The sequence below is a fragment of the Peromyscus leucopus genome, chromosome X, assembly GCF_004664715.2.
Source record: "Peromyscus leucopus breed LL Stock chromosome X, UCI_PerLeu_2.1, whole genome shotgun sequence".
In the NCBI taxonomy this organism is placed as follows: Eukaryota; Metazoa; Chordata; class Mammalia; order Rodentia; family Cricetidae; genus Peromyscus; species Peromyscus leucopus.
The window spans coordinates 122,662,832-122,690,179 of record NC_051083.1 but is presented as its reverse complement, the minus strand read 5'-3'; the positions used below and the strand labels follow the sequence as shown (position 1 = coordinate 122,690,179).

At 40.3% G+C, this 27,348-nt stretch overlaps 1 protein-coding gene across 5 annotated transcripts in view; it reads left to right on the top strand.

Annotated features, from left to right (window-relative positions):
- Positions 1-461: 461 nt before the first annotated feature.
- Atp11c (ATPase phospholipid transporting 11C) overlaps positions 462-27,348 on the top strand; it is a 199,222-nt gene continuing 172,335 nt past the window's right edge. For 4 of the 5 annotated variants that reach the window (XM_028854235.2, XM_028854243.2, XM_028854241.2 and 1 more), the window contains exon 1: positions 1,273-1,459. In XM_028854235.2, the coding sequence (XP_028710068.1) occupies positions 1,433-1,459 (27 nt within the window). In that variant the 5' untranslated portion in view covers positions 1,273-1,432. Of the gene's footprint in view, positions 605-1,272; positions 1,460-27,348 lie in introns of those variants that run through there. The other variant, XM_037199084.1, reaches the window with a different exon arrangement.

Below are 27,348 nucleotides of genomic sequence, written 5' to 3'. Positions count from 1 at the left end.
GGAAAAAGGGGTGGGAGCGGGTAGAGCTATCCAGGCTCAAGGGAATTCTTGACCAAGGTTTCATTTTTAAGTTTTAAACTTTTGTGCATTGCAATTTAAAGTTAGCAAGTTGAGGGCGTGCAGGACTTAACGCGGAGTAAATGTCGAGTTCTGGGTAAGGTTTTCAGCATTCAGAACTTTATGTACTTTATCCTTCTCATCACATTTCGCACAGCTAAGAATCTACCCAGTGTTTCTGATTTCCGCACGCAGATGGTAAGGAGAACCTTGGTTTGGCCCTTAAGTCCCCGCAGCTTCCTTCTCAACACTATGAGCAAACCCTAGCCGGGCATATGGGGGAGCTCCCAGCTCGCAGTAGCCGGCTGAGAGACTGTTGGACTACAACTCCCAGGGTGCACTAGGAACATTGAAAAGGGCGGGTGATCTAGGAGAGGGTGGCAGGGAAATCCCGCCCCGCTGCGCAGTAGCAACGACACAAAGCCCGACTTTACAACCTCCCAGAGAAAGTGGAAGTAAGAGGGCTTAGGTGGGGTAGCTGGACGAAAGAAAACCAAAACCAAGGGAAAAACCAGAAAAACCCAAAATACGAGAAAGGGAAGACCATGTAGGTGGGAACCGAGGGGGGGGCCTCTCCTGTTTGTAACCTAGGAGGGGGCGGCTTTTGTAACTACTCCCGCCGCCCGCGCCGCGCCCCGCCCCGCCCGCGCTAAGGTCTCCTCAGTCGCCCGTTAGTCCCGAGTGTTTCCTTAGTGAGCTGCCACTCCTGGTCAGGAGGCAGGGGCGCCCGGCGGCCTCGAGGTGGGCCGCGCCGAGGCTCTCCTCAGCCAAAGTGCTGGGCGAAAGCGCGGGGCCGACGAAGGGCTGCGAGTGAAGCGGCGAAGCAGACGAGTTAGGGCCGGGGTGAGGGAGACTGTAGCTCCTCACAGACACCTGGGAACAGTGTCAGGCGAGGCGCGGGGACGCCCTAGAGGGGCGTCCGCCGAAGCTAGCGGGGAGTCGGCCGGGGGGTTAGCAGCAGGACGAGTGGAAGGCGCTGACGGGGAGACTGGAGCGCCCCCCTCCCGCAGGGAAAGCCTAGCGCACGTCCACCATCCCTCCCCCGCGCGCCGGGCTCGCTTCTAGGCGGGCTGCGGCGGGAGCGCCAGGCGGTGCTGGGGCCAGATAAGGGGAGCGACGGGGTCGCCGCCCCCGGGCCGGGCGGGCGGGGGCTGGGGGCGGGCCACGGGGAAGGCGGGGCCGCGAGCGCGCGGCGGGCGAGCGGCCGGGGGCGGGGCGCGCAGAGGCGAGGAGGGCAGGCGGCGGGCTGGCGGCGGGGCGGTCAAGCTAGCTGTCCGCTTTGCGCCGCGGGCCCACGCCGCAGTGTGTTTTGTGGACGGCGCCTTCCCGGACAGCCCAGACGAGCCCCGCTTGACACCCCGCAGCCTCGGGCGCGATGTTCCGCCGGACCTTGAATCGTTTGGTGAGTATACTTGCCGCGGCTCCAGGCGGACCCGGGTAGCCGGCTCTCCGGCCCCTTCGCTCCTTCCTAGTCGATGTGTGAGGATCAAGTGGGACGCGCCACCCTCCCCCTCCTTTCCATTTTAACGGAAGCATGCTTCTTCGGGTGGCCTGGGTGGGGAGGCAGGTGGGGCTCTCTGGTGTCCCACCCCTGCCTCCAGGACCTTTCAGCCTAGGCTTCTCCGGGCTCTGAGGAACTCTGCCTCTAGACTAGGGATCGCCTTGGAGCGGCAGACACGGGGAACTCGGGGTGTGTGTGTGTGTGTATATGTGTGGGGGGCTCCCCGGGGATCCCTCAGTTTCCCAATTAGTGGAAGATGGCGTTTGATTATCAGGGAAGAAGCTTTCTTTTGTTTCCTCTGCCACGAGCACATGGAGGTAAACCTAGATCTGTCACTGTGGCCCAAAAGAAGAGCTAGGGGGCCAAGAGAGCCCGAGGCTAAAGCAGGACTCAGCCTCGTCCCAGCTTCGGCCCGGCGGGTGGCTGCTGACCAGAGGCCGGGCAAACTTTGAAGACTCAGCCTCCAAGCTCACCTTGAGGGCAAGATAAAAAGCGAGGGCCGCTAGCAGGGTGGCTTGGGACCAGCAGCGACGGCGGGGAGGCTGCACCAGCGTTGCAGAGCCTGAATCTAAAGCCTCGCAGAGGACCTTCTGCTCTAACCTGCAGTCGAGCTCCTCTGGCCACCTTTCCCCATCCCTGCCCCCCCTCCCCCCAAATGGGAATTGTATTTCTGTTGGGAGTTAGGCAGGGGGAAGAGGAGTGATTTCTGGCAGCTACTGACTTTTTTGGATTAACCTGTTTACTCAGAGGGTACATTAAGAACGGAGCAAAGTAGAACAGTTTGCTGTTTGAAGCAACTTCCTTAATTTCCAGAGGTGGTGGCGGGAATAGGATTTATTTCTGCCAGGGATATGAAAGAAAGCGTTCATCCTTAAATTTTATTTTATTTTTCTTTTTCATTTAAGGAGAATAATGCTGAGTGCGTCCCCCTTCACTCTTGGCATAGATTAAGAACTTGACAACTTGGTACCTTTTGTGCAGTCATTTCTAATTAAGTCATTGCTGATATATTTTTCATAGGTTGGGATGAATTTGCCCTTATTTTTTCTACATTTGAAACTTTCACAAATGTCTCCTGCTTATTAATCACATTTAATATGTCCCCTTTTAGGATATCGTCAGCATAACAATACTCTGTTAAGGTTTTGCTAAATGTTTATTTCACTCAGAAACACGCAAACGAAGGTGGAGATGATTAGTACCTGTGGCATTGAGCATATCAAGCTGTCGAGAGCCATGGGAAATGGAGTGTGCTGGATGCTTTGCTGAAGCAAGTGACTAAAATTTGTTCTCACATTTAGCCTGAGACTGTAAAAGAGCATTGTACCTCCTATTCTGTTTCACATAGGTTCTTGTGATTTTGAAGTGTTGTTTTGGGGTGATAAAAAGGGAAAGGTGACAAGAAAGCTAATTGTAATGCGTAGGAAAAAGGGTGATCTTTTCACATGACACTCAAATGTTAGCAAAACAACTGGTCTCCAAGTCATGTAAAATTCATTAGTACAAAATTAAGATACTGACATCTTCATCCCCATTTTTTTTTTAAGGCTTTGGACATTTGAAATTAAACAAGCAGTGTTGATCCCAAAGCAGTTTTCTTTTGCTGAGAGTGATCTGCATTGTATCTGTAAAAATTAAGCATTGCTGGCCCACAAAGCTAGGGCATGCAGTAGAATTTGCAGCAGTTGTTGAGGTGCCAGCTTGCCGGTACTTTGCATTTCTCCCAAGATTTCTGCAGAGACTCACTTTTGCTAATGCTAAAGGGAGGTTTGACCTCATTGTTTCAACCAAGATGTCCAGCTGCTCACATTTTACTGCACAACCCTGACTATGGTAAGTCCTAAGAAATTGTTCCAGTGTCGTAAGCTCTTAGGGGTTCTGTCTGAGCCCTAGGCCTAGAGCAAGGAATTAAACTGCAAATCATTGCACTGAATATACCTTCAGACATTTCCAAATTCTCACTGCTAAAAATGGCTTTAAATTTGGGGGGTGGGGAGGGAAAATTTTAAATCCCTTAGATTAGTAAATCATTTGATATTGTCATCTACATAGAGCACATTATTTTAGTAGTATACACATTTAAATCACCAGATCAGTAAATTAAAGATTTAATTGGAACTTACACAGCCCAGTAGATGTAGTCCAAGTTCTGTATTACCCTTACACTTGTTTTAATGTTTAGAGGTAGGGCTATGAATTCTTTCAAAATCGATGATGCTTTTTTGACAGTCATATGCATCTGAAATTGACTTTGAATGTTACAAGAATTTTAGTCGTGTTGGTTATAGTTGTTCGTCATTTAACAATAGAGGACTGTGTTAAAATAGGCTTTCTTTGTATCTTAAACCTGTGATGGGAGTTAAGACTCAGAAATCACATCATCTTCATATAGGTCACTTGTGTTTGTCAAGTCATTTTTAAATGTCATTTCTTTCCCCAGATCCTCTCTTTTTGAGCTAAAAGAAATAGTGATTAATTGTACTTTTTTTTTTTTTTTTTTTGATTTTTCGTGACAGGATTTCTCTGTGTAACATTCCTGGCTGACCTGGAACTTGCTTTGTATACCAGGCTGGCCTTGAACTCTCAAGTGCTGGGATTAAAGGCGTGTGCCACCACCGCCTGGCTCAATTAATTGTACTTTTAAAAGATATGGCCATGGCATGACATCTTTGCCACCAATAATTGCCCTTTCTGATAAATTGCAACTCTTAAAAAATTTTCTGAGACAGGGTCTCATGTAGTGCTGCAGATGGCCTTAAACTCAGTGATCTTGAATTCCTGATCCTTGCTTCCACTTTCCAAGTCCTAGGATTGCAGGTGTTTTCTACAATTGCCAGTATCAGTTTCCTTTTGACAGCTTTTTGTGGGTTTTTGCTTGTTTGTTTGTTTGTTGTTTTGAGACAGGATCTTTTATCTATCTCCAGTTATCCTAGAACTCACTGTGTAGACTAAGCTAGTCTTGAATTCATAGAGATCCACCAGCCTCTGCCTCTGGAGTGTTGGGATCAAAAGCATGTGCCACAACATCTAGTTTCTTACTTCTGCATCCACTGTCTTAGACTTCTTAGTGCTGGGATTACAGACTTGCACCATTATGCCCAGGTTTTGACAGTTTGAGGTGGAAGGAGATTAGTGGATTTAGTGTACAGCATTTTGGGAGTTAGACCTGTGGGGACGTCTTAAGAGCACTACTCGTTCCTAGTCAACATCTCTATAAAAACAACAAATATGTAATCATAGATTTGCCTCTTCAATTAATTTGCTTCAAAGACATATTTAATTGGAAGTCCTGATAGTTGAAATATAAGATGCAAAGTTCATGGACTTTGATGTCATCCTGTCTTTTAATAAAATTTGTAGTGGTTATAGGAATTTTATAGTTTTGTATAAAGTTTTGTAATCCATAGGCTTAAAAGGCTTATTGACATTCTGTCACAAATTTCTCTCTTTTAGTTTATTAAATTATTTCTTGCTAAAAGTTCAAATAAAATGTCTTGATAAAGTAAATTAGGTGATTTTGTTGAGTGGGTGCTGTCAATTTAATTTGTTGAAGGGATATTAGGCAGTACAGGTTATTGATAATAAAAGCTTAGTAGTAGTGTTGAGTAGTAATGTTGAGTAGTAATGTGGAAAACTAGAGTAAATAAGTATCACTGATTTTTAGAATTACTTAAATTGTATTGGTTCTATAAAGAAAATGCCTTACCAAAGAGACTGGGGAAGATTAGGCTATATCAAGAAGAATGAAAAATTTAAATAAGGCTAAAAATGCAGAATAAAATTTAGTGAAATAGGTAGCTGATTTATTACTTTGAGTCCAGGGTAAGGCTACTTTAATAAAACAAAATGTATAAAGGCAGTTAACAAAATAATTCAAGGGGGGGGGGTGGGAGGTGGGGTGGCGGGGCACGCCTTTAATCCCAGCACTCAGGAGTCAGAGGCAGGCGGATCTTTGTGAGCTTGAAGCCAACCTGGGCTACAGAGTGAGTTCCAGGAAAGTTGCAAAGCTACACAAAGAGACCCTGTCTGGAAAAAACAAAACAAAAAAACGAAACAAACAAAGAAACAAAATAATTCAAGTAACTGCTTTTTGTTCCAGAAGCAAGAAAGTTTTTGGCTTCCTTGTGAAATAAGAGTAATTACAAGTTTTTTTTTTCTGTTTCATTTCCCTAATAAACTTATACTGATATTGCTGAATGTCAAATACACTCATTTTATTTTGCTGTGTTTTCAAATATGTCTGCATATTTGAAATTTGTATGTATTGCAATATTTTTGCATTTATGTGAATATTAACATAGATCTATACATTATATATACTTACATTATATATACTTACCCCTACCCAAAAGCAACCTTTTTACCATATTGCATTCATTATAATTACCTATTAATTTATATGCTTTCTACACTAGCCTTTCTCAAGTGGGAAAGAAGCCCCAATCCCTAGGGCATATATTGTATGTAATAAATTAAATTTTTCTAGATAGTAGGAGGACAAACCGCAATAGAGAAAGGGTGTTCCAAACTGTCAGGAATCGGGGGTGGCTTTTAACACTATACTTGGTACTTAGTAGATGTTTAATGAATAACTGTTGAGAAAATAGCTTTTCAGTGTTTCACATAGATAATAATCTTTACTTAGGAGCAGTGATTTATAGTGAGCCCTGTTCTTGTTCAGAGTGAAATGATGTTAAGAATGAGGAGTTGTAGTTCATGGGCATGAGGGTGAGTAAACCACACACCAATTAGTTGTTTTCTAGGAATTACAATATATACATCAAATGCTGAAACTATACTGATGATAATATATTCTTTTGTAGGTGATTTAGTCAATTTATGGTATAGGGGGCATTGTTTCATTTAACAAATACTAAGGAGCTACTGTTTATTGGGCCTTATGGTAGGTCCTGGGGAATATATCATGAGCAATGCAGACAAGATGCCTATACTGAGATGCTTTGTTATATTCATAACTATAGCTAAAGAAGGTAAGACAACTATAATTGTATAATTTGTGGTATCCCACAAAATTTGATCTTTATGAATTAGTTAATGTCATATGCCATTTATTTGTTTTGATACCAAAAATAGATTGTATAATTTATTATTTTCTAGTGGTTTGATGACAGATAAAAATTTGATTATAACTGGTGCCTTTGATATGCTTGGTAAATTGTTCTTTTGAAAATAGTTGTTAGACTGACCCTTTTGCAAAGTGAGAAACCTATTTAGGAGTGATCCACTGCAACTTGGGGGGAAAAAGATAAATCAGTAAGTCTCATTTCTCCCTTTCACTCCCCTCTCCTCTCTTTGAAAGAGTCTTGCCGGGTAACCTTGATTAACCTATTAACTTTGTACTTCTAGGCTAGTCTCAAACTTCTGAAATCTTCCTTCCTGGGCCTCCCCCAAGTGCTGAGATTACAGGCATGTGTTACCATGTCTGACTTGAAATATATCTTTACACAGGGAGAAACAGATTTTTCTCCCCAAGTATTTCTTCATTGATTAAACAATCCAAAACTGAGAGTGTCTCCTGAATGCCTTCAGTAAGAGTTTCTTTGTTGACTTTGTTAGTATTATTGCTAATATTGCAACCTTCATTTTAAAATTTATTTTTATTTTTCAGTGTATGAATGTTTTGTCTCTGTATGGATATTGAGCCTGGTTCCTCTGGAAAATCAGGCAGAGTGCTCTTTTTTTGGGACGGGGGTTAGAAACTTATTTTAATTTTTATGGTGGTTAAACAATCTTACGTGTAAATCTTCTATCTGCTATCTCAGAGCTTCCACACAGCTGCTTGCAGCAAAGATACCTGTTAGGCACATTTCCAGCTGAGGTAGTGCTCTTTTTTGTTTTCCTCATTTTTCAAGACAGGGTTTCTCTGTGTAGCTTTGCGCCTTTCCTGGATCTTGCTCTGTAGACCAAGCTGGCCTTCAACTCACAAAGATCCACCTGCCTCTGCCTCCTGAGTGCTGGGATTAAAGGCATGTGCCACCACAGCCTGGCGAGGTAGTGCTCTTAACGCTTAGCCTCTGTTTTTCTTTCTTCCTTTCCTTCCTTCCTTCCTTCCTTCCTTCCTTCCTTCCTTCCTTCCTTCCTTCCTTCCTTCCTTCCTTCCTTCCTTCCTTCCTTCCTTCCTTTCTCTTTCTTTCTTTCTTTCTTTCTTTCTTTCTTTCTTTCTTTCTTTCTTTCTTTCTTTCTTTCTTTCTTTTCTTTTCTTTCTTTCTTTTCTTTCTTTCTTTCTTTCTCCTTCCTCCTTCCCTCCCTCCTTCCTTCCTTTCTTTTTTTTTTTTTAGTAAAGGTCTCACCATGTATGTAGCCCTGAGTGGCCTGGAATGGAACAGGCAGGCTTCTAAATCATAGTAATCCACTTGCTTCCTGCGTGCTAACATTAAAGGTGTATGTAAGACCAACTATTTCCATTATTTTTTAATTTTATGGGTATGGGTGTTTTGTGTGCATGTATGTCTGTGTGCCTAGTGCTTGTGGAAGCCAGAACAGGTGTTGGACCACCCTGTGGGGCAGTATGACCAGTGGCCCCTGGAAGAAAACCTTTGCCTTCATGATGTTCAAAGAATTAGCTTGTTTTGCAAATTCAAATGCTGTTTTGTTGAATGGAAGAAGTCAAAGCTGATTGCTTATCAACCATGCTTGATCAGTTCTTTCAAAGAGGGCAGACATATAAGATAGAAAATAAAAATACTTTTTTTTCTTCCTGATGTTGTTGAGTTTCCTGCATATCTGTAATGCTTCAAAAAGATAACTTCTGAGATGTCAGAAATCCCTGAAATGGGATACTTTCTCTGGATGGATGACTTTCCAGGTGAACTAGATGTACTTCATAAGTTATTTCTATTCACTCATGGTTTATTTTCTGACCTGGTGTAAGTGAAGATCAGCAATGATCATAAAGCAAATATATTAGTACAGCTGCAGTATATGTTAGTACTTCTGCAGATTAATGATGAATGAGTGTTCAGCACTGCAGATATGGGCACAGGATGCCCTATCCACATTGGCAGGCAGCCCCTCAATTACTGCAATTTGGATAGATTGCCAGTTTGGTTGACTTTTTTATTATAAAAGGTGCAGTTTTTAGATGGTGTTGGATTAACAATATCTGGTTTAGGAAGTTGATTTGTATTTGTAATGTACAGACATTGTACCCAAAATATTTAATATAATGTGAGAGGGTGAAGAAATTTACCTGGTTCAAGGAGATACTATTTGCTTCTTAGGCTCCTCTAGTCCACATTATCTTGAAGTATTAATGTGGCAATACTTGCCTAGTCTAGTCCTCTTCACCAATATATTCTTGGAAAAATCAAAACTGTTTTTGACAATGATTTTACACTAAACACAGGTAAACCAAAGATGCTCAGTAAGTACTTATAATTGTTTTTTTTTCTTTCTTTCTTTCTTTTTTTTTTTGGTTTTTCGAGACGGTTTCTCTGTGTAGCTTTGCGTCTTTCCTGGAACTCACTTGGTAGTCCAGGCTGGCCTCGAACTCACAGAGATCCGCCTGCCTCTGCCTCCCGAGTGCTGGGATTAAAGGCATGCGCCACCACCGCCCAGCTTATAATTGTTTTGAACTGAATTAACAAACACAAACTGAGTAATTATCAGTTGAAAAAGCAGACAATAAGAAGCCTCTATGTTTTAGACTAAGCTAAAAAAAAAAGCATATAGCAGAGGAAAATAATAAATAATATCCTTTTCACTCAATAGTGTGTTATGCTATTATTTTGGATGAGCAAAAAAATAATAATTATGTGTCCCATTAAGTGGCCAGAAAAAGTTTGCCCTTTACTGAAACTATTTTTCTCTATTCATCAGAAAGAGAACCTGTAAACCATTCCCTTTTCTTGGCATTTCGTAAAACTGTAATTAATATACAGTTTTCAGCTTTTAACATTATAAGTACATTTGTATGGTTTTTGTTAAGTACAGTTGATAACACATTTTCTAATGTCACTAACACATCAGATCTGCTTTGAAAACCAAAGATGCAATGTTAACTCTAGGAGAGCTTTGTATTACTTTTTCAAATTTGTTTTTGAGATAGGGTTGTCTCTATAGCTCAGAGTGACCTGGGCTCATTATTTAGCCCATGCTGACCTCGAATGCTGAATCCTCCTGCTTTAGTTTCCCAAGTGATGGGGTTGTAGATATGTGCCACCATGCCCATTTGCTTTATGTCATTTTACTCACTGTGGTAAGTGTAATTTATCTGCATTCAGAATAACCCTTACTTAGTATTTAGTACTAAGAATATAAGGTAGTATAAAGGCAGAACAAGACAGGCATGGTGGTTCATGCCTACAAACCCAGTGATGGGAGGATAATGAGCTCAAAGCCCAACTTCAGCTGTACATTGAGTTCTAGGATAGCCTGAGCAAGAGGAGACCCTGTCTCACATATCCAAATATAAGAGCATAGGGCAGAGGAATTGCAGATCATGAAGGATTTGCAGTTGTGTTGTGAAATAAATCTCAACCCTGTTTGAAGGCTGCTATGAAATATTGATATTGAAAGAAAATTACTTCCAAGGACAGTAAGCTAATCAGTATTGGAGTCAAGTCTGTATCTGATACTAGTAGAAATCATACCTTTTCAGTGCTACCACAACCATGCTTCCCAATAATGAGTTTTCATATTGTTGACAGTATTCCCTCTTTGTCACTTGCAGCAGAAGAGCAACCTACTGGTAGTAAATTGATGCACCCAGTGGGGGAGCCAGGAAGTATTGATGTTTCTGCCAGTTTAGCGTCAACACTTGCTGGTTTCCTCTCTGGAGTATCACCAAGTTCGTGGATTTCTATTTGGACTTTCATAACTACTCAGATCTCTCCTTGTTCCTTATATTTGTTCATGTTCCCAATATTCATTTACACCTTTCTCATATCTCATTCTATATATACTTTAGTTCATAGGCATAAAGATCCTTTTAGGCAATATAATTCCATATAGGAAGCACACTGATGAGTATTTTTATTGTAATACCTCCTATATATATACATACATATATATATGTATGTATATGTATATACACATACACATATATATGGAGAGAAATTATTGAAATCATTGAATTATTGGGCTAATAAATTTATGACAATACTTATAAATATTATTTTATTTCAGGATGAGTTTTGAGTTGAATAATTAGGGAAATCTCCAGAAATATATTTCTGGTTAGTCTCAAGTTTCAGACTATTTACTGTTGTAAAGGAAAAGTAACAATTCTGCAGCAATCTAGTAGATCACTAGGGAGCAGAAACCAGTAGGGAACTGTCACAAATAAATAACAGCTGGGTGGAGAAGATTATGTAAGCTATACCTATTGTGAGAGCAGTGGGGATGTCCTTTAAGCTTCACAATTAATCTACTTTGTGGCAATGTGGATTAAGGTGTCTGTACACAACTTAATTTACTTCAGTTCCTTTCCCTGTTTCCTTTATTTTAAAGAAAGCATAGGCTAGGAAGATGGCTCAGTGTGTAAAAGCACTTGATTAATGACCTGAATTCAGATTCCCAGAACCTCCATAAAAGCTAGATACAGTAGTTCAAGTGTCTATAATCTCAGTGCAACCCTGCTGGGAGATTGGAGGCAGAGATGGGAGGTTCTACTGAAGCCCACTTACCAAAGCAGAAGGAGCACCTGTATCAAACAAGATGTGGTAGTTTGAAAAGAAAATGGCCCCCAAAGGGAGTGGCCACTATTAGGAGGTATGGTCTTGTTGGAGTAGGTATAGTCTTGATGGAGGAAGTGTGTCATTATGGAGGCAGTGTTGGAGGTCTCCTATATGCTCAAGATACTTCCCAGTGTGAAAGGCTACTTCCTGTTGCCTTCTGATCAAGTTGTATGTATCCAGCACCATGTTTGCCTGCATGCTGCCATGCTCCCTACCATGATGATAATGGACTGAATCTCTGAAACTGTAAGCCAGCTCCAATTAAATGTTTTTCTTTATAAGAGTTGCTGTGATCATGGTGTCTCTTCACAGCAATAGAAACCCTAACTAAGAAGTTGGTACCAGGGACTGGGGTATTGCTGTGAAAGGCCTGACCAACATGACCATGCTATTGTTTGGAGGAATTTGGACTTTGAGAGTTTGGGTTATGAAAGCAGTGGAATGTTTTCAGTGCTGTTTAATGGGCTATACTAGTAGGATCATGGAAGACAATGGTGCTAAGAATGATTTGAACTGTCCAGACGCTGGCTCAAGAGGTTTCAGAGGAGACAAATTTTAGTTTGTAGAGACCAGTCTTGGGATATTTTGGTGTAGAATGCACCTGCTTTTGCCCTTGTCTGAAAAGTTTGCTTTAGGCTAAAGTGATGTTTTGGATTAAATCCCTTGGCAAAGGAAATTTCAAAATAGCATAGTATAGGCTCTGTCATGTGGTTATTAGTGTTCACTCTGATGAAGACTTATAATGAAAAAGGGCAAGCTGAGCAAATAAAATACAAAATGTACAGATTGAGGAAAAGGGCACCAGGAAGTAGAATAGAGCTAAATCCTCTGTTCAAAGAGACAGATTAGGGAATGATGACCTCAGGGCAATATCCACCTGGCTAAGTTTCCAACTTGTGAAAAGGAACTAAAGAAAAGCTTAGAGCCAGGTGTGATTGTGCAAGCCTTTAATCCCAGCACTGGGAATTCAGAGGCTTGCAGATCTCAGAGTTTGAGGCCAGCCTGGTCTATAGAGCAAGCTTCAGAACAGGCAAGCTTAGGTAGTGAAAAACAGAAAGCTGCTGAAGATGTAATTGCTAGGGGGCCATTTTCTACCCCTAGCAACCAGCAGAACATGGCAGCTTCGGTCATATGGTTCTGGCTTTAAAGTTAAGGATAGAAGAAATGGGTTATGGAATTTACCTCCTCACCTAAAGAAAGCTGGTGAGGCCAGGCATATGTTATGGTGTCCCTGAATGGTGGCCTAGTAGAGCTGTGAATTTGAAGCCTGGATTGCCTTGGAGACTCCAAGATGTTGGAGATGCCAGAACTGTGTGATACCTGCCAAAGAGAGCTGCTAACAGGTAGTGGAACCAGCCCAAGAGAAATAAGTGTGTTTCAGTCAACAGAGCTGAAAGGAATTGGAGATCTGAAGAGCATTTTGACATCAGACATGGGGGTGCAGAATTTGGAGTTTGCTAGCTGGTCTTGCTTTGGTCCAGTATTTCCTTACTTTCCTCCCTTCCCTACATTTTGGGATGGTACTGTATATCTTGTGTCATGTATGTTGGAAGTATGTAATCTGTTTTTTGATTGTGATTTTATAGGGGATTACAGTTAAGAGATTGCATGAATCTCAGAGACTTTAACTTTATACTTTTAAACATTCTTGAGACCGAGACTGTGATAGGCTATGGGGACTTTTGAAGTTGAACTAAATGCATTGTCGCATTATGATATGGCTATAAGCCTTTGGGACAGGGAGTGTAATATGGTGGTTTGAAAGAAAATGGCCCCAGAGGGTGTGGCACTATTTGAAGTTGTTGGAGCAGGTGTGGTCTTGTTGGAGGAGGTATGTCATTGTGGAGGTGGGCTTTGAGGTCAAGATACTTCCCAGTGTGACAGTTGCCTTCTGATCAAGTTGTATCCAGTACATGTCTGCCTGCATGCTGCCATGCTTCCTGCCATGATGATAATGGATTGAACTTCTGAAACTGTAACTGAGCCACTCCAATTAGATGTTTTCCTTTATAAGAGTTGCCATGGTTATGGTGTCTCTTCTCAGCAATAGAAATGTTAAGACACAAGGTGAAGGCTGACATTTTGTCCACATGCCCAGATGTGTGCATGCACACACACATACACAGGGAGAGGAGGGGCTCTAGCCTCTCAAGTAACTGGGACTGTAGGTATGTGCTACTCTACCTAGCTTAGGCTTCTTTTCTGAAAATGTTTTATGAGTCATAAGCTTTTATTTGAATACTTACATCTTATTAAGGGCTATAAAGGGTTATAAGATAAAAGCTCTGTTCTTGAGATAGATGATATACATATAAGATCAATGTTCATGTGAAGCCATTGTTTAGTATCTGATTGATTAATCGATTGACTGATTGAGTCAGGTCTGCATGTAGCCCAGGCTGGTCTCAAACTCCTGATTCCCCTGCCTCCACCTTCTCAGTGTTGGATCATAGACATGGCATCATCATGCCTGCCTTTGCCCTCTTGAACAGTATATGAAGTAGAAGAGGCCCTGGCTTTTGTTTTAGATGAAGAATACTAATCCCATTTCTCATATTTATACCCACATTACCTAATTAACTTCCCCAAAGTCTCATCATACTATCACAATGAGGGCTAGGACTTCAGAATATAAATTTCAGAGGGAAGGGACACCAGCATCTAGTCTATAACATAGCAGGAAGAGTACAGCCTTGCCTTTCGGTGCTTTGTTTTCTTTTTCTTTTGTTTTCAGTGCTTTGTTTTCTATGATAAAATTTAGAGTTTATAAAAGGTGATAATAAGACTGGTTATAAAAGGTGATAATAAGATGGGTTATCAGGCAGCTTGAGGTCCCTAAAATAGCTGTACAACTTTGTCCATAAACTCGTTTCTGAAATCATGACTCCAATGATTTGGGACAGTAAAATGGGCACTGAAATGAAATTAATGTTGAGGTAATAAACCACTATTCCATACAGACTTATGTGATTGGGTACTTGTTGTGTGGCTTATGTAGTAGATAGATACCTTCAGAAACTTCATAGGTCCAGGGTACTGATTTATAATCTTGAGTACTTGTGGTCATTTATTTCAAATTTTTTAAAGATTTATTTATTTTTATTTTATGTGCATGGGTGTTTTGCCTATGTGTGTGTATATGTCTGGTGCCCTTGGAAGGCAAAAGAGGGTGTTGGATTACATGGGTTACAAATGGTTATGGACCACCATGTGGGTGCTGGAAATTAAACCCAGGTCCTCTGGAAGAGAAACAGGCTCTCTTGAATTCTGAGTCATCTCTTTAGCCCTGGTGGTCATTTATTTAAAAAAACTGGGAGTCAGACCTTTGTTTAAGAGGTTGGTTTTTTTTTTGTTTTTTTTTTTTTGTTTTGTTTTTTTTAAGACAGGGTTTTGAGCTGGGTGGTGGCGCATGCCTTTAATCCCAGCACTTGGAAGGCAGAGCCAGGCGGATCTCTGAGTTAGAGGCCAGCCTGGTCTACAGAGTGAGATCCAGGACAGGCACCAAAACTACACAGAGAAACTCTGTCTTGAAAAACCAAAAAAAAAAAAAAAAAAAAAAAAAAAACCAAAAAAACAAAAGAAAGAAAAAAGACCGGGTTTCTCTGTGTAGCTCTGGCTGTTCTGGACTCTCTCTGTAGACTAGGCTGGCCTTGAACTCGCAAAGATCTGCCTGCCTCAAGTCTCCTGAGTGCTGGTGGCATGCGCCACCACTGCCTGCTTAAGAGCACATTCTTTAACACTTCCATTTCAGGTCTGTTAGATAACATAGCTATGGAATAGGTATTCAAGACTATACCATTCTAAGAGTAGAGCATGGATTGTGATTTTTTTTTTATGAACAGTGTATCACTACACCCAGCTGGTGTTACTTTCTCAAAACTACCATTCTAGTTCAATTCATATTTGCCTTTTCATATTCGTTGTTCCTTTAGTTTGCTGTGATTTAATAAATGGCACTATTTCTGATCTAGTGGTACTAGCAATATAAATGGAGTAGCCACCTTTTATACTCCATTTTTTTCTGTATATATCTGTGTCTGCATGTGTATGTAGGGTATACATATGTGTGCAAAAGCATATGTATGTGACAGACAGGAGTGAACATTGAGTATCACTCCTTAGGAGCCATCCACTTGTTTTTTTGAACCAGGATCTCTCACTGGGACCTGACGCTCATCAAGTACACTAGGTTAACAGGCTGGGTGGCTGGCTTGTAGCTGGAGTTTTCTCCAGTCCCGCTTGGGCCCACATCTGCTCAGACCCAAGTAAACACACAGAGACTTATATTACTTATAAACTGTATGACTGTGGCAGGCTTCTTGCTATCTAGTTCTTATATCTTAAATTAACCCATTTCTATAAATCTATACCTTGCCACGTGGCTCATGGCTTACCGGTATCTTTACATCTTACTTCTCATGGCGGCGGCTGGCAGCAAATCCTCACTTAGCCTTCCACTTCCCACAATTTTCTCTGCTTATCCTGCCTGTACTATACTTCCTGCCTGACTACTGGCCAATCAGCATTTTATTTATCAACCAGAGCAACACATTCAGGGCATACAGAAAGACATCCTCAGCACTGGCTAGTGAGTTCCAGCGATCTAACTTCCCCAGCATTCTCATACAAGGATGTGCTACTACATCTGGCTTTTCACTTGGGTACTGGGAATCAAAGTGAAGTTATAGTGCTTGGATTGTAAGCCCTTTACTCATTGGGCTGTCTTTTCAGCCCCTCCCTTCCTTTTCATCCTCTACATTTACTCTATCAGCAAACTTAATTGTTTCTGTATCTGAAGGTGCTTTTAATACCTGCCTATTTCTTTTACATGACCAACACCATCCAAGTCCAAGCTAGGGCTCTCATTTATCCGGGCCATATAGTAGATGATTTTACACATTTCTATACTCTTCAGTTATCCTTTGTATAGCACCAAAGGGATACTTTACAAATGAATACCTTAAGTCCTTCGGCAACTATCCACTGCTTTCTGGATTTGCTAGTATTGCTTTCATTGTTCCTCAGTATTTGTTACTTTTTTGTAAAAATTGAGATAGAGACATGCCATATAAAATTCATCATTTTAGAGTATATTTCCACCATTTTATAACTGAACCCTGTGGTTATCAGTTGTTACTCCCAGTTCTCTTCCCACACCTACTTCTGATAGTACCCAATCTACCTTTCTCTACCAGATTTACCAGATCTAGACATTTCACATAATTGAAATGATATAACTGAGTTTTGTGTTCATACTTGTAATCCTAGCACTCAAGAGGCTACGGCAGGAAGGAGGTTAGCAAGCTTGAACAAGCCCAGCCTCTATAGTGAGACCCCAATATATACTTTTGCTATAACTCTTTTCTTTAGCATTTTTTTCAGTATTTTATGACTTAGTATATCATATATCAGTACTTTATTCTTTTCAGGCTGAATAATATTCCATCACATGGATATACCACATTTTATGTATCTGTTCCTCAGCTTATAGATATTTAACTTTTGCTTTTTTCTGTTATAAATAATGCTGCTTTGTATTTATATTTGTATCTCCTTGTTTTCAATTCTCATGAGTATATAAGAATGGGATTTCTAGGCCATGCTATATATTTAATTTTGTGTTTTAATTTTTTTTAGAAGCTGCCAAGTTGCCTCTCACAGTTCTTTTCAAATAACTTGGGTTTTTTGAGACAAGGTGTCACTAGTTAACTTAGAACTCTGTAGAAAGCTGACCTCAGAGCTGTAGTGATCTCCTTTCCTCTGCTCCTAAAATGCTGAGATTATAGGTGTGTACAAGCACATTTGTCTTATGTTTATCTTATTTTATGTTTTGAGACAGTGCCTCATGTAGCTCAGGCAGGCCTTGAACTCCTGATCTTGTTGCTTCTACCTCCCAAGTGCTCATGCCACCACACCCAGCTTAAATGATGTTTATTTTTAATAGCAGTTAAAAACACACAGCATAAAGTTTACCAACATAACCCTTAAGTGTAGCATTGTCTAGTACAATAGATCTGTAAAGTGAAACCTATTAGCTACAAAATGGTGGTTAGAGAGAGGCAGTTCTTGGACTGGGTAGCTGAGTAGCAGCTGCTAGGAAACAGTAAGTATAAGTAGATAGCAGGAAGTAAATGGATGGTGGATATATATGTATGTACTTGGGAACCAATAATGGATTGGATTCCATGGTTATAGTTTAATTCATCCAAAAGGATGACAGCTAAAAGCAAAGGACTCACTTCATGAAATAGATTCTAAAGTACATTCTGTTTAAAAAACTTATTGTAGATGGAACAATGGCTCAGCAGTTAAGAGCACCCAGAACCCACATGGCAGCTCACAATTGTCTGTAACTTTAGCTCTAGGGGAATCTGATACCCTCACACAGGCACAAACATGCAGGCAGAACACCAATGCACATAAAAGTAAATAACTTATTTTTTATTAATTAATTATTTATTTATTTATTTTGGTTTTTCAAGACACGGTTTCTCTGTGTAGTTTTGGTGCCTGTCCTGGATCTTGCTCTGTAGACTAGGTTGGCCTTGAACTCCAGAGATCTGCCTGCTCTGTCTCCCAAGTGCTGGATTAATAACTTATTTTTTAAAAAGTCATTTTCGTTTGTGAAACAAGTTAGACTTTTGACCTTGATAAAAAACAAACAAGAGAATATCTGTAAAGGAGTGTAACTATATATTCTTGTATAAATTTAGATGTATTACTCTCAAAGATACTAATGAAGCAGTGTAATCAAAATAAAATCAAATGTAATCAAATCAGAAGACATTATTGATTTTTAGAATTAATGTTTAGAATTAATAATTTGAAGGTAATTATGAAATTTTCATTGCATTAAAAAGTGTCTGTTTAGTTTCTAATATATAGCTTGCATTATGCAAGTTTTTCAGGTAAGGGACAGAACTTTTTTTTTTGGTTTTTCAAGACAGAGTTTCTCTTTGTAATAGCTTTAGCTGTCCTGGAACTCGCTTTGTAGATCAGGCTGGCTTAGAACGCACAGAGATCCACCTACCTCTGTCTCCCGAATGTTGGGATTAAAGGTGTGTGCCTCCAGTGACTTTTTTTAATGGTGCACAAACTACCAGTATAAAATCACTTAAATTTTTTAACTTTTATTTTTAATTTATGTGTATGGGTGATTTGCCTACATGTATGCCTGTGTACCATGTGTGCACAATGCCCACAGATGCCAGGAGAGGATGTTGGATCCTCTGGGACTGGTGTTACCGTATTTTTTTTTAAAGATTTATTTATTTGTTATGTATCCAATGTTCTGCCTGCATGTATGTCTATAGGCCAGAAGAGGGCACCAGATCTCATTACAGATGGTTGTGAGCCACCATGTGGTTGCTGGGGATTGAACTGAGGACCTCTAGAAGAGCAGTCACTGCTCTTAACCTCTGAGCCATCTCTCCAGCCCCGTTACAGGATTTTTAGAGCTACTATGTGGATGTTGGGAACTGAACTCAGGTCTTCTTAAAGAGCAGCCAGTGCTCTTAACCACTGAGACATTTCTTCAGCCCCAGATATTATCTTTAAATTTAAGTTAAATTTTAAGTTAATAAAACTGTAATACATACAGAATAGATAAAAATACAGTTCATAATAAACATTTAAATGTCAACTGCCTAACTTGAGAAATTACAATGTTATTTACCTATAATGTTACTGTCAGATCTCATCTACTTCCCTACTATTGTGAACTTTTCAGCTTTTGTTTTGTTTTTGGAGACAGGGTTTCTCTGTGTAGCCCTGGCTTTCCTGGAACTCACTCTGTAGACTGAACTGGCCTCAAGCTTAGAGATCTGCCACCACCACCTCATCCCCTACCCCACCCCGCTGTGATTAAGGATGTGCCACCACTCCTGGTGAACCTTTCAGCTTTTATAATTAATTCATTATTTACAAACAACTACTTGTTTTAAGCCAGATGTGGTAATGCTCACTCATAATTCCATCACTCAATGATGTAGTAGGATTTTGAATATTAGCCTGGTAAATTTGAGGTAATTTTGGGCTACATACTGAGATACTATCTGAAAAATGCTTAAACACATTTATGTGCAAGCCTGCATAATACATTATTTCTTTTTTCTTATTTAGAGCATTATCAAATGCCTAATAATGTTTAAACTCAGTATTATATTTTTTACAAGATTTATTTTATTTATGTGTGTATGCACTTGTGTCTATGTGTCTGTTAGTGTATGTGCATGTGTGTGGTGTTGTCCACGGAAGTCAGAAGGAGAGCATTGGGACATTTTGGAGCTGGTGTTACAGGTGTATTTGAGCTGCTCAATGTGGGTGGGTGTTGGAATCTGAACTCTGATCCTCATGATTGAGTAACAGATTCTCTTAACTCTTGCACTATATCTTAAGACCTTATAAAGTTCTGTGGGTTTTTGTTTGTTTGTTTAAAATATAGGTGTAGTTTACTCATGCTGAGTAATAATCCACTTAGGAAGTGAACTAGTTAACTTGTCTTACTGCTGCAAGAAAATACCTGACAAGAGCAACTTAAGAAGGGTTGATTTTGGCTTATAGTTCCAGGAGATATTGTATCTTGGCAGGGGAGGCATGGCTACAGGAGCAGGAAGAGTGTGACCACCATATCCACAGTTTGGAAGCACAAAGTTTGTATTCAGTATACCTTCTCTTTTGATACTGTCTGGGACCCCAGTCTGTAGAATGGGTCAACCTGTAGTCAGGATGGCTTTTCCTCCCCAACCTAATCTAGAAAAATCTTCCATAGACATACTCAAAGATTTGTTTCCATAGTGATTCTAAACCCTATTAACTAGACAGTCAAGATTCGCCATCATAGGAATATACCTGAATTTGTCCCTCCTTCATTTTGATTATTGTTTTTAATATTTATTCATTATTAGTGTGGGGGGGGTACATGATATGCCTAGACCAGAGGTTAGTTCTGGGGGTTATCTTCAACTGCTTTCCATATTATTTTTAAGACAGGGTTTCACTGAACTTGGAACTAGTTGATTTGACTAGACTAGCTGGCCAGCAAGCCTCAAGGATATCTTTTGTCTGCTTTTTCAGCACTGGATTACAGCTACACACCATGGCTTTTACATTGTGTTAGAGATCAAACTCGGATCCTCATGCTTATGTGCCAGGTACTCTACCAACTGAGCCAACAACTCTCCAAACTCCTGGCCATTCTTATTTTGGTGGGTCAGTTTCTCCCGGGTTTTTGTTGTTCTTATGAACAGTATGCCTTTAGGTGTGTATATGTATATTTGTAGGATGTATGCTTATATACATACACACTCAGGCTTACATGTAGGAAATTTCATACATGCTAGTAACAGTAGGTCTTAAACTTCATAAATTGTTCAATAGCTACATCAACATGTTATCATAGTAGCTTGAGTTTCCATTATTATACATTTGGGGGGTGGTTTGAGACAGGATCTGCCTACATACATAGCCATAGCTGTCCTAGATGGAACTCACTGTGTAGACCAAGTTGGCCTCAAACTCACAAAGGTCTACCTGCTTCTGCCTCCTGAGCACTGGAATTAAAGGTATGTACCACCACATCTGTCTATTTTCTATTTTTTCAACACTTGTTTGATTTTTTTTCCTTCGGCGGATCTATTTTATGAAATTTTACTTCCCTCTGCCTGGCATGGTGGCACACATCTTTAATGCCAGCACTGAGAAGCAGAGGCAGGCAGATGACTTGAAATTCAATGGTAGCCTGGTCTACATAGCGAGTTTTAGGACAGCCAGAGTTACATGGTGAGACCCTGTCTTAAAAAAAAAAAAAAAAAGAAAAGAAAAGAAATTGTACTTCCTTCTGATCTTAACTTATATTTCTTTGATTACTATTGAAGTCAATCATCTGTTTATGTTTGTGGGCCATGTGTGTTTTCAGTATGCGATAATGCTTCAGTGTTTCTTCACTTTTTAAAAAATGTGCTTGTGTGTGTGCATGTAATAGAGTTTTGTGTGCATCATATGTGTACTGGTGTCCACAACTTAAGAAGGGGGTGCCAGATTCCCTGGAACTGTAGTTATAGGGTTGTGAGCTGCTCCCAATGTGAGCTGGTTGGGGGTTTTAGGAATCAAATCTAGATTCTAAGCAAGAACAGTAAGCACCCTTAGACACCTAAGCCGCATCTTCATGCTCTTTTTTTTCTTTCAGACATGGTTTCATACATATAATCCATGCTGATCTTGAACTTGCTATATAGCCAAAGTTGGCCTTGGACTCCTGATCCTCCTGTCTTCTATGTCCTGATTGTTTAGGATTAAAGGCATGCACCACCACACATGGCTCTTTTTGATTGTTTACTTTGATATTTTTTCCTGACATTGATTTATGAGACATTGTATTCCTGTTTTTGTTTGTTTGTTTTTCAAGACAGGGTTTCTCCTTGTAGCCTTGGCAATCCTGGAACTTGCTCTTTAGACCAGGTTGGCTCGAACTCATAATCCCGAGCGCTGGGATTAAAGGCATATACCACTACTCCCTGGCCCTTTTTGTTTTTATGTATTACCAATATCTTATTTAAATTTGTGGATTTTTTGTGTTTTCCTCTCCCCCTCCCTCCCTCCCTCCTTCCTCTTTTCCTTTTGCTCATGCTGAAACAAGCACACTCCACCATTGAGCTACACATATCATGCTTACAGTCTTTCCATAAACAAATGGACTAGTCACTTTTCTTGTTGCTCTGGTAAAACACCTGACAAAAGTATCTTAAGGAGAACTGTGCTTTGACAGGGAAAGTGTTAGTGTTGTCTATTTTCAGGGTGGGTCTTCCCTACTTAGTTAAACACTTCTGAAAGCCCCCTCATAAGCACATTTAGTGTTGTAGATTTGGGCTGATTCTAAATCCAGTCAAGTTGACAATGAAGAACTATCATGGCAAGTTTCTATTTGTTTTTACATTTGTTTATTTCTTTTGTAAGTGAATATTGGTAAAGGATTGCCACAGCACAGGAGCATGAATCTTAAATGGTCTTACTAATAAAAACAAACCCAAGGCCAGTTATTGGGGTGAGTGCTGGAAGATCAGAGAAGCAGAACAGGCCACAGCCACCTCACCTCACCAGTTCTTCAGCTGATCCTGTTTCCTGAGACTGGAAGCCTCTGTGTCCTCATCCAGATGAATCTCAGCTGAACTGTGCTCAGAAGCCTAAAAGCTTAATCAGGCTCTAGTTCCTGGTCCTCACTCCTTGTATACCTTTCTGCCATCACTCCTGGAATTAAAGGCATGAGTCACCACGCCTGGCTGTTTCCAGTGTGGCTTTAAGCGCACAGAGATCTGGATGGATCTCTGCCTCCTGAGTGATAGGATTAGAGGTGTATATATCACCATTTTCTGGCATCTATATCTAGTGGCTGTTCTGTTCTCTAACCCAGATAAGTTTAATAGGGTGCACAATATTTTGGGGAACACAATATCACCACAAGAGGACAACTTCTGGGAGTCAGTTATTTCACCACCTGAGTTCTGAGGATCAGATTCAGATTCTGAGGTTTGATGGCAAGCACTTTTTCTGAGTCATCTTGCCACTACCACCACCTGCCAATCTTTTGTAAAATTTTTATTCTTTTTTGTCTCTGTTTTTTTTTTTGAGGGGGGGGGGCGTAGAGGGCTAAAGTATCTTGCTTATGTTTCTCAGGCTTATATCAAACCGTGAATGATCCTCCTGCCTCAGACTCTCTAGCTCTGATGGCAGTTATGTACTACTGTGAGTTTAGTGTGTGTGTATGTGTATGAGTATGAGAGAGAGACAGAGATAGACAGACAGACCACCTCTGCACACGTGCAGAGACAGAGGTGATCTCTTTTCTTCTACCCCTAGAATGATGGGATTATAGGTGTGTATCACCACATTTGTCTTTATGTTTTTAGATGGTATCTCATGTAGCTCAGGCTAGCTTTGAACTCCTGATCTTGTGCTGTGTATCTGATCTCCCTGAACCTGAAGCTAGGCTGGCTGCCACCAGGCCCTAGCAATCTTCCCGTCTCCTCCCCCAACCATGATTCAGTTACAAGTGTGCATGGTCACACTTAGCTTTTTTGTGTAGGTGCTGGGGATTTCAGCTTAGGTCTTCTTGCTTGCTGACCAAGTAAGTGCTCTTACCCACTGGGCTGTCTCCCCAGCCTGAGTTTCTAATTTTAATGTAACATTTTGGGGGTTTCTTTTCTTATTAAAAGAAAAACATTTGTTTCCTGCTTTTTTGAGAACTGGTTGGTAATGAAGAAATTTATAGTTTTGATCTCTTTTCTAACCCTGGAGGAAGATCTGAAACAACTATAATGGACAGAAACAATAGGGATACTCATGTCAACCTTTCAGGTTGTATTGTATCTTAACATAAATCTCATTTTTGTTAGTCCACATAGTAGATACATGCTGAGTAGTTGATATCCATTAAGTCTCTTGTCCTAGTATCAATTTTTTTAGACTTTTTTTTTCCTCTGAAAATAGCACATTGTAGCAAATTATCTCTGTTGTTTATTCCCATGGCTAAGATTTGCAGTGATGTTGAGCCAGTTTACCACTACTGTCAAAACACTCATGAGGGTTCCAACTTCCTGGTCTGGGAAGGGGAAAGGATTGCTTCACATAAATAAACAACTGTCCACAAATTTCAGAAACTTTTTTTGATGGAGTCAATGAGTCTTTGGATGTTTTGCTTTTGTTTTATAGCTCATTCCTATGTTTTTATATAGGGCTATCTCTCACAGTCTTCAGCAGGAATGTCAATTTTCCCCTTTGGCCCCAGAGAGGCTGCAGCTGAAGATGAGACCTTTGGGGTGGGATGGAAATCTAAAGTGGCTGTTTTCTGAAAAGTCTTTGCTACCAATCAAAGCTGCTGAAAAGGGGAGCTACAGCATGGTTTCAGGCTCCTCTGCCATCTTTCTCTCTCTCTCCCTCTGTGTGTATGTGTGTCCATGTTTGTGGGTGCCCTCAGAGACCAGAAGACGACTGTTAAATCCCTTCAAGTTAAAATTACAGGCAGTTGTAGGCTGCCTGATGTGGTGCTGGGAATCAAACTCCTGTCCTCTGGAAGAGGAGCAAGTGCTGTTAATGATGAGCCATCTCTACAGCACCGTGTTTTCTTTATGGTTAGTGCTATATGTATTTTGTTCAAGCAGTCTCTCCCTGTACCAAAATTAGAAAGCTGGTGTACTTGTGTGTGTGTGAGTGTGGAGGCCAGAAGTTGATGTCATTGCTCCCTACCTTATTTTCTGAGACAGGGTCTCTCACTGATCTTGGAACTCACTATTTTGTCTAGATTGGCTTTCCGGTAAGTTCTAGGGACTTGCTTTTCTCTGCCCCTCTAGTGTAGGGTTACATTAATGGGCTGCTGCATCTACCTTTTTACTTTGATGCTAGGATCTGAATTCAGGTCCTCATGCTTGCATGTCAAGCACTTTACTCACTGAGACATCTCCCCAGTGTCCATTTCTCTTTCATAAAAATTTTGAAGTTTGGCAACTTACTTATGTTTCATTATATATCTTGTCCATAGTAGTGGATACAACAACCTACATGAGAGATAAAACTGCCTATTACATGCATAAGCACACACACGAATACAAACAGAATCTCATTTTTTCAGGTCTTTTAAATGCACAGGTTAAACTTACTTCATAGTAACTCTTTACTCTTGGAGATTGTGAAGTAAATTTGTCATATGATTTGTTTACAAATATTTCAGCGTTTTAAATTTTATTGCATCGTGTGTATGTGCACCGAACACATTACCCCTGTGGATATTAGAAGATGACTTGCTAAAATTGGTTCTCTCTCCTTGCACTATGTGGGTCCAGGGTGAAACTCAGTCTTGATGGCAAGTGCCTTTACCCACTGAGCCATCTCACCAGCCTATGCAATGGTTTTTGGTTTGTTTGTTTTTGTTTTTCTGTATTCTTTCTTCGATGAAGATTCCAATGTAGTGCACTCTTCTTTCTTTCATTTCCATTCTCTTCCTTTCCTCTTCAGGAAAATAAGCAACTGAATTCTGTAACATTATAAAGTTTCTAAGTTGAAACAGTATTTGAATGAATATAAATTTATATCAAAGTAACTATATATACACATAAAATCATAAGAACAAGTATAGAGATGCTGTGCACCTTTTGTCTAGTTTTTCTCAGTATTAGTTTGCAAAGCTGGTATAAGGTCATAATGAAAATTTTGACATTGATGCCATCTCCCAATCATGCTCAGATTTCTGTTTGATTTGTGTGTGTGCTTGTGCATGTAATGGGCAGTTTTATCCCACATGTACATTGTTGTATTCACTACTACCAACAAGATATAGAAGGAAACACCATAATTTAAAAATTCCAACATTTATCAGGTGTGGTAGCACATGTCTTTAATCCCAGCACTCACAGGCAGGCAGATCTCTGTGATTCATATGCAAGCCTTGTCTGCATAGCAAGCTTCAGGCCAGCCAAGGCTACATAGTGAGACCTCAAAAAAAAAAAAAAAAACAAACCATAATTTAAGTCCATGTCAATGTGTGTTCTCAGATTGTTCCAGAATGTCCAACTTGGCTGTTGCCAAGTTCTAGAAGATCACCTCAGATTACATAATCTACAAGCAATCTATAAGCAAGGTGATGAGATAAAACCTTGATGTGAAAAAACAGGAGCATTAGTCCTGTGTTTATGGTTGAGGGAGGCCAATTGCCTAAGTATATTATACATACCCATATGATCCTGTGTTTGACATGTTAGTGAAATCTGTCAATCATGTCAATAAAAATCATGAAAAAGCTAGGTGTGGTAGTATATGCCTTTAACCCCAGTACCCACAAGGCCGAAGGCAACAAACAAAAAGAATCATGAAAATCCTATGTACTTATTAGCTACTAAAAATAGTACTGGAAAGGAAGAAATAATTCTACACACACGAACACATGTGGACAGACCTGAGTTTGACATCAGGTATGTTCCTTGATTATTCTTTTACCTTTGTATATTGAGACAGTCACTCACTTGAATCCATAGTTTGTCTGTTCAGTTAGTTTAGCTAACCAGCTTGTTCCAGGAATCCCTGGAATCTGTCTTCACCATCCTCAGATTCCTGTGCCCACACAGCTTTCATATGATTTCTAGCTCATCTCAGTTCCCCAAACTTAAATGGCAAGCTCTTTGCCTGCTGTACCATCTCCTAAGCTCCTAGGATCTGGGTTTCTTTTTCTTTTTCTTTTTCTTTTTTTTTTTTAATACAGGGTCTCTCTACATAGCCCTGGCTGTCCTGGAACTCACTACATAGACCAGGCTGCCCTCAAACTCAAAGAAATCTGCCTTTGCCCTCTAAGTGTTGGGATTAAAGGTATGCACCACCATACTTGGCTTTAGGATCTATTTGTGATAGGATGTCTAGGAAAAGTCTAAGGAGATGACATTAAAATGGATAGGGCAGTCAGTGAGATACACCAATTATGACATTAAAATGGATAGAGCAGTCAGTGAGATTTTGGTAGCACCATCTTGGGAGCAATTGGGATCTGTTTGTTTTTGACAGGGTCTCACTGTGTAGCCCAGGTTGGCCTCAAATGTGCACTCCTTCTGTCTTAGTCTCCCACATGCTAGGATTGCAGGTGTGTGCCACCTCACCTGCATACAATTTGGATTTTTGTGAATTCAACTTCTTGATGTAATGATTTGTTGATGTGGTTATGATAAGAAAAGTTTTATGTTTAAGCAGCTCACACATATTCGTGGAATTCCTTACCATAGGCCATATATTGTCTTCTACTTGCTAGAAATGCATTGGTGAGCAAATCAGACAGAAGTCTGCCCTCATTTAACTTACATTCTAATGTAAGAGAAGATACCAGTTTTTAAAAGGCTAAGATGATGTTGGAAAGAATTCTAGTGGCCTGAAAAAGTGTTCATTTCTCTGTTATGTAAGAACATAGTAAGGGCAAGTTGTCAGCCTCTTAAAGCATGAGGCCATCTTGGGTTCTAGACTAAGTAGGCTCTTTCCGCTTCAACATTTGGTTTTGAGGTTCTAGACAATAGGAATTATAATGTGTATGATATGAAAGTGATATGTAACGTCATGTGAAATTAT